The 7,858-nt window shown below is 37.7% G+C and overlaps 1 protein-coding gene across 1 annotated transcript in view; it reads right to left on the bottom strand.

The window, feature by feature from the left end:
* card14 (caspase recruitment domain family, member 14) overlaps positions 1–7,373 on the bottom strand; it is a 22,226-nt gene extending 14,853 nt beyond the window's left edge. Inside the window, exons 1-3 of the mRNA XM_055158283.1 lie at positions 7,152–7,373; positions 6,696–7,077; positions 3,921–4,058 (exon numbers count right to left, since the gene is read on the bottom strand). Of these exons, the coding sequence (XP_055014258.1) occupies positions 3,921–4,058; positions 6,696–6,909 (352 nt within the window). The 5' untranslated portion in view covers positions 6,910–7,077; positions 7,152–7,373. The remainder of the gene's footprint in view (positions 1–3,920; positions 4,059–6,695; positions 7,078–7,151) is intronic.
* Between the last annotated feature and the right edge of the window lie 485 nt (positions 7,374–7,858).

Consider the following 7,858-nt stretch of genomic DNA (forward strand, 5'->3'; position numbering starts at 1 on the left):
AATGATGCTGTAGGTGTTGGGGTTTACAAAGAGAGTAGTCATAGTTTTAGGTTTCAATCCACTGGATTGTATTGAAAATGGCAGATCTTAAATACTGTCCCTTTTAAGCTAACAAACTTCTCTGTGTGTCTTATTTCATGTTGTATAAGGAATATAACTGCTAAGTCTTTTAAAATGTTTTATACACAAAGTTATTGTAAAAAAAACATTTTAAATGCTCAAAAATGATTCTTACTTTGTAAATGTCTGGTTGTTTAATGTCCAACTTCCGCAGCTTGAAAGATCTATAACCACTGGATGACTTCGGCCCTGAGAGCCAGACCACTCCAATGGCCAAAAGGAAACCCAGTCCAATCCCCAGCAGCATTCCCCCCACATACGTGGGCCAAGGCAATATGAAGTACCCATACACCAGCAACGTCAGAAAAATTAAAGTATAATATGGAACTTTCTGTGCTGGTTCAAAATATTCAGAGTCATCGTCACTTCCTGGTTCAGTGCTACCGCTTTGGGGCACTTTTGTCTCATCAGTTTGGTCCCCCCCATCACCCTCTCTGTCCGTGCAAGTTTCAAAATCTTCATTTGTTAAAATACAAAATTCTTCATCTTCCTGTTTCGCCAGAGTGGACATAGAGAGGTAAGTTTTACTAGGACTTTTAGCATCACGAGATGATGAAACTGGAGATTCGGCTAAAGTGTTGTGTTCACCATTAGGACTATCAGCTTCCCATTCCCCACCCTCCTCTTCTTTGATACAGTAGTTGTTGTTACTTTCAAGTTGACCGTTGAATGAAGAAATATTTGAGAGTTCAGAGGCACTAGAAGAGATAAGTTTTGGACGATAAATACCGCCAGTACCTATGCCAACACTCTTTTCGTCCATAATTTTCGTCAGAAGTTGGAGGGGTTCGGCTTAGAGGTGAGATCGGGCCTAAAAAATCCAGCCCGACCCGACCCGGCCCGCGGGTATTAAAACCCGACCCGGCCCGAGCCCGACCAATTAACTTGATTTGCAGGCCCGAGCCCGAAGCAAACCCGAAATGTCATATTTTATTTGTGAGGACTCGGGAGGAGGAGCAGTGCTCAGCGTCGAGGTGCCAGTCTTTTTGCTCTCGTATGAAAGCAAAGCGCCACATTGACGACATTCAGCGAAGCCAACGCAAGTTTCTGTAGCATTTTCAACAATCAATTTGAAGCTTTTCCACACCTCACTCTTACCGGTGCGTGTTTGTCTTTTCAGTTCTCCTGCCTTTAGTTTAACTTCTTGCTCCTCCATATTGGGGATACCAGGTCAAAATAGATGCAGACTTGCGGAGGGGAAGATTATTAAATTAAGAGGGGGCGTTCACGTGCGCAGAGCTCTGGCTCTGCGGATCCTGTAATTAGTAGTTAAATAGCAATTACATTACATTACTTCTCTGTTTTATCCATATTATTTATTTTATAACAAGTATTCCTTAGTTTAGTATCCACACATCGTTTTAGCATACATTTTATAAACATATATTTATTTGAAGCCCGAGCCCGACCCGACCCGAAGTAATGATTGACATTTTAGACCGGGTCGGGTCGGGTCGGGCTTGGGCTCGGTCTTAAGATCTTACCTCTAACATACACAAGATATCAGCAATAATCTCAGTGAAATCTATAAGTAAAGACAAGCATTTCAAAGTTCAGTGTCAAAAACAAAAACTCACAAAATGTAGATTCCTTAAAGACTACAAATAAAACCTTATATGGCTTATAAAGCTGTAAAGCTTCAATAAAACAGCACTGTGAATTAAGCCTTTCTGACCTGGCATTTGCGTTGATAAAACTATTTATCTTTATAGAATAAGCTTGCTAGATCCTATGATTAAATTGAGAATATACTGAGAGTAATCAGGCAAAGTCTGTGTCCTGACTCCTGAATATGACACAGTTAGAAGGTATTTTAGTAGGAGAACAAATTGCTTCCATTATCTTTAATTTATAGCCACATTCACACATAGTTCCCATAAAATCGCCAGGTCCAAAATGGCAGAACACTCAGTGACCCTCACTCAGACCGTGAACATTGCCAGGCTACAGGTGTGAATGGGGCCTATCATCATTCATTGTTAAAGTCATATATCTCTATTGCCTACCACTTGCTTGTCTCTGTGCAGCTGCTCGTTCTCCTCTCTGTAGCTCTTGAGCTGCTCGACCAATTCTGCCTGACTCCCAATGGCTTCAGCCAAGTCCTGGGCCAAGATGTCATTACGGGCCTTACACAGACATTACAACGTTAAGAATAATAGTAATAATAACAACAATATTAATTAAAGTCATGATTTCTCACTGGGTCTAGTTTCTCGGCCTTAAAGAGCACCTCTTCTGGTATTCATTCTCAGTTTGAGCTTTCTGCAACTCTGTCTGAAGCTGGTACACCTGCAACAATATGAAACAAGCAATGTGAAAATCATACGTAACGTTAATGATATGTAATGTTCATTTGTACTATTATTATTACTGGGTCATACCAGATGCTATATCTATTGACTTCAGTTGATTACAGGTTACCATACTGATACAATGCACACATTAGAAAACACTGTCAAAAAAGTTTTAAGAAAACTCAAAACAGAACATGGATTTAAACAAAACATTTTCAGGAGCCTGTGATCAATAAAAACATCCATGGTCCTGTTTAGGTGTTTTATTTTCAACAAAAATGTTATTACAGTTCCAATAAAATCGGCTCTTTCTGATCAACTTGTGCTCACGTTAAACTCTAATAAAGTCTAATGTTGATGACATCAGCTGTAAAATATCAACATTATGCACAACAGGGTGCACTGGGTAATTTCAATCTTCAAATCTTCAAAATGTGGATGCAAGGGCAAATCTGAATTCAAATCTGAATCAGACCTGTGTAGATGTAACAAAAAAACATAGTACAAAAACACATTACTAATGGGATTGGATCAACTGTAAGAAATTCATGCTTGCCAAATTATAGAGTGTAATTGAAAATGTAAGCTTTATTGCATCCTTTTAGGGTAACTTTGATTTACTAAAATATGGCAAGCCTTTCAAATTGCTCCTTATATCATTTAGTAGAAATCAGAGCTGCAAAACTAACAACTATTTCCAAATCTCACTTTGAATGGTAGCAATTTCCAAAAACTACTGAATCCCATTAGAAATTTACAGGGCTACTAAACACCAAAACCACTTTTTTCTTGATGAACTGTGTAAATGTGTCTAAAATTGAAACATAGACCTTAATCAATGTGAAATCTATATTAGTGATTCTGCACTTGGCTCAGAACACAACAGACAATTTTAAAGCAGGACAAAGGACAGCATTCAAGTCCAAAAATATTTCAACAGTTGTGGGAAAAAGGCGTTGTAAAGCCAATGTGACATAAGTAGTTTGCATATGTTTGTTCCATCATAACCATCTGGCCATGTTATATTAATGTTATAACACAAGAGGTGATGGGGCCACAGCAGCTTTATGTAAATCATCATAAAATGTACAGTTAAATATTTACTGATAACGTCACTGATTTAAAGCCAGTTTGTTGTTACTGAGAGAAGTGCATGGTGTAACATGTAATTTTTCAGATTGGGGGTGCCACCACATGAGAGATTTGCTTGGCATGTTCCACAGTATGGCATTAAACGATAACAAATACATTTTTTCCCACATACATACTGAGAGAAAGATCACCTCTCTACAGATAGGACTGGTGCTGTCACCTGCTTGTCTTGACTTCGATAGACAGTTTCAATGACATCTTGTGGGACATGGAGACAAGCAGGTGATGGGCCCTCTACTAGAGAAGCTTCATAGTACTTTTAAAGTCAATTTTTGTTGTTACTGTCAAAAGTGCACAGTACAACATGCCTTTAAAGCATGAAAAAAAAAATATATATATATATATAAGACAGACCACTGAAGCGTGACGGTTCGATGCTGGGTTTGCGCCCGGTCACTTGGGTGTACAGAGTGGGATAGTGGATCATCAAACTGTCCAATAATGCCACGGCTCCATTCCGGCCCTGGGTCCGCAGCAGGTCCAACATGTAGCCTGGATAAATGACAGGATATGACTACTGACAGTATACGGAACACTAGACAACAATAGAGGTACACTAGACTTTTCTGATCAATGTTTTATTTATTTATTTATCTATTTAGTTAGTTAGTTCGTTAGTTTTCAGTGGGACAGTGTACATTAAGAAACATTACAATAATTAGAATTAGACAAAAGGTTAGTTTTCATCGGCAGTCCCCACTGCCAGATGGTCATAAATTCATGTATCAAGTCATTTTGTTAAAATACAGGTACATCTAACATTCAAATACCCAGTTACAGTAAGTATTTACATGGGCATACAAAACAGATCAAAAATATGTTTATATAAACATATTTAAACTTTTAGTGCTCACAGTGCACACACTTATAATGTTGTTTCCTCATCAAAAACATACTTGGAATTGTGTTTTGTTCACAAATTTAAACACCCCCAAAAGGGCAAATGCAAACCTTGCATATTTAGGCTGTTTTCTTCTCTCTCTCAAAAAAAATAAAAAAAAATAAAATAAAAATACAAAAAAACACTTGTGATGTCATGTGGTAATACAGGAAGTACTCCTCAGTGTTTTTATACTCCATACACGTTCACAAGAATCATTTGGATAATTCCAGCCCTAGATTTGCCAATCTCAACAAAAGGTAAAAGGTACTGTTTAAATCTACCAGTAAGTTACATGTGGAACTGAGCATTTTGGGCATTGGAGATGTAGACAGACTAATAATGTAGGGTTAATTAACTGAAAAATCATGCTCCACCATTTTAGTCCTTAACACATTAGTGAACCTCATAAGCAAGTTGGAAAGAGACAGTGCTTTTGTCATGTGAACTGTGGTCTCGCATGAAAGACATTTCCTCTTCGGATGTGGGCGTAAACAAACTGGGGTAGACTTGACCAAACCATAAGTTCTCACTTTTTTCCCTGGCTACGACCACAAGAAGTTTGCTTCCACTGCAGTTTTATGTACTTTCTCCCCCATGGCTGAAAAAACAAGTTGTTCAGTGAATTGGTTTATGTATAACCAAGGTTCAAGATTCTTTATTATCAAGTTTTCAATGTGTGTACTGTAGACATGCAGGGACGCCAAAACACAATTTCTGTCCATCCTAAACAATGTTAATCAAAACCATCATAAAACCACACATACACTACCAGTCTGTGCCAAGTGTGGACACACCCTCTCATTCAATGTTTTTGTTGTTTTTGTTTACTGATTTCTACATTTTATATACATATGGAAAATATAAAATATATGACTCAAGATATATGAAATTATGAAGGGAAGAAAAAATTTAAATAACTAAATATATATTTTATATTCAAATACTCATATTCAAATAAGTTTCCACCTTTTGCTTTTTTGACAGTGCTGCAAACCTTTGACCTTCTGTCAATGAGCTTTATGATAAAGTCTCCTGAAATGGTTTTAACAAAAGTGCTAAGTACAAACCAAGGTTCAAAGCAAAGGGTGGCTGTCTTACATTTTTTAAGATAGCCACCCTTTGTTTAGTTAAGTAAGTTGACTTATTCTGAGTTTATTTTTTTGTTTTTTACATTCCACATGTATTCATTCATGGTTTTGGTGCCTTCAGTGAGAATCTACCATGTAAATGATCATGGAAATAAAGAAGAAACATAAATGAAAAAGTGTGTGTCCAAACTTTTAGACAGAGTCTAAAAATATGATGATATCTAATTATTAATGGTGCTGACGTAAACATAATTACACATTACCATTGTAATTGCATTGCTTATTAAAATACCACACAGCCTGGTACAGAGTGACAGAGAGAAATTGTTTATAAAGTGAAAAGCTGTGGTTTGCTTTAATTTAAATTTCCACCGGCAGTCCTGTGAGACCTGGTTTAATTTCAGATTTAGTGCCAGTTTAGACCTAATTTAGACTTATACTATTGCATACTGTTTAGATCTAGTTTAACACAGATAAGCCTTCAGTCCCTGGTGCAGAAATTCTTAAAGTTCCTACATTACACAAAACTGACTCTTATGAGCTTTAAGACGAGTTAGAATGTTGTTATCTCATCAAAGCCATACCTCGAGTTGTGATTTGTTTCCTTCACACATGTTCGAGTAATTTACATCTCCAAAGTTCAAAATGTTCTGTTCCACCTTGTGATGTCATGAAGTGATAGTTTTCAAGATAACAGCTATTTTTTACATTTTGATATTCAGTAGAGATTGGCTATTCCACATCTCAAATGATCAAAGTGATTCTAGTGAAGCATATGACGTTTAAAACACAGTGGAGCACTTCCTGTATTACCACATCCCAGTGTTCCATAATGTGTTCCACATGTGTTTTCAGTTTGAGAGAATTCAGCCTAAATATGCAGGATTTGTGTGTTAAGCATGTGTGAATGAAACAAAACACACCTCCAGGTATGTTTTTGATGAGGAAATAACATTATAACAGATCAGAAAATAGTGTGCATGGACCCTTTAATGATACAACTGTTAATCCCACAGTTAAGGTCAGGTCTATGATGTAAATGGAGGCAACAGAATGGGCCCTGTGTTGCCTTATAATAATCAATCATAAAGTAAACATGTAACATAATATGAGCTTTGAAAGACCACCAGCCACCACTGGATAATTCTTATATCTTACTTGTTCTCATGGAGCGATTGGAGAGTTTTTGGCATGACAGAATCTCATCTTCATCCATTTCGGTCAGCACCCTCGCCTGCCTCAAATAAGGGATCACACGACAGGGGCGCACGTCCAAAGAAATCTTGTGCCTGTTGTCATTGATAAGTTCCCATAGCTCTTCCTCTGTCATGTCTTTCAAATCCCGTCCTTCTGGGGTGCACTCCCCCGCCATGTTTGGTCCGTGTTAAACCAGTACACACAGTAGACCTCTCTCTCACCTTCTCATCTCTAGAAGTGGGAAGAATTGAAAGACATGCACAATAAAAAAGTTGTTCAGTTGTTTCCACGCCTTCTGTGGGTGTTTGCCATGCTGTGTTTATGTGTGGGCGTGCTGGGAAACCTGTTAAACAAGAAGTAAGACAATAAGAGACGGACTGTATATGAAAGGTAAGCATACACGCTAAAATACATTACATTGATCAAATAACAGCTGGCCCATTCATAACTTGGTCCACACTGGAACATCTGTTTGTCTTCACTGATTGCTTAATATCAAATTACACCATAAACCTGCTGCCGGGAGTCAATCAATAATACAAGTTGTTTGCACAGTGCAGTCTAGTAGTAGTAGGAGGTGAGGTGTATTCATTAACAAAGATTAAAAAAAATAAACTTTGTCTAGATAATCCATATACCATACCTACCAGACCAGTGATGCGAACAGGCAAAAAGTGCGAAGTTCTCAGTGAGTAGCAGGAAATAAGAACATGTGGGCTGTTACAACTAAGGGGAAGGAGTTGCTCATACTCAGTGGTTAAATTATTATGTGTGTGTGTGTGTGTGTGTGTGCGTGTGTGTGTGTGATAGGTATATATCACATTGTGGGCATTAGTGCTGTAGGCCTTTAGTCATTTTGCCTGTTAATTGGTCAATGATGTCTTAGTGGAGTGAGTGATCAGTTTATTTAAATACATTGCTTCCTGGTACTTTTTATGGGGACAAAAATTCCTATGATATGAATCTTTTATTATTAGATCAACAACATGATTTAAAGTTCAGATAAGAGTGAAAATAGGTGACGGTTAAGGTTAGGCAAATAGTGACCATGGTTAAGGCCTATAGGAAATGAATGTAAGTCAGTGTAGTGTTCCCTGGAAGCATGGAAACCCAACTGTGAGCAT

Source organism: Boleophthalmus pectinirostris, unplaced genomic scaffold (assembly GCF_026225935.1).
Source record: "Boleophthalmus pectinirostris isolate CB_2022bp ecotype Guang Dong unplaced genomic scaffold, ASM2622593v1 HiC_scaffold_22, whole genome shotgun sequence".
NCBI lineage: Eukaryota > Metazoa > Chordata > Actinopteri > Gobiiformes > Gobiidae > Boleophthalmus > Boleophthalmus pectinirostris.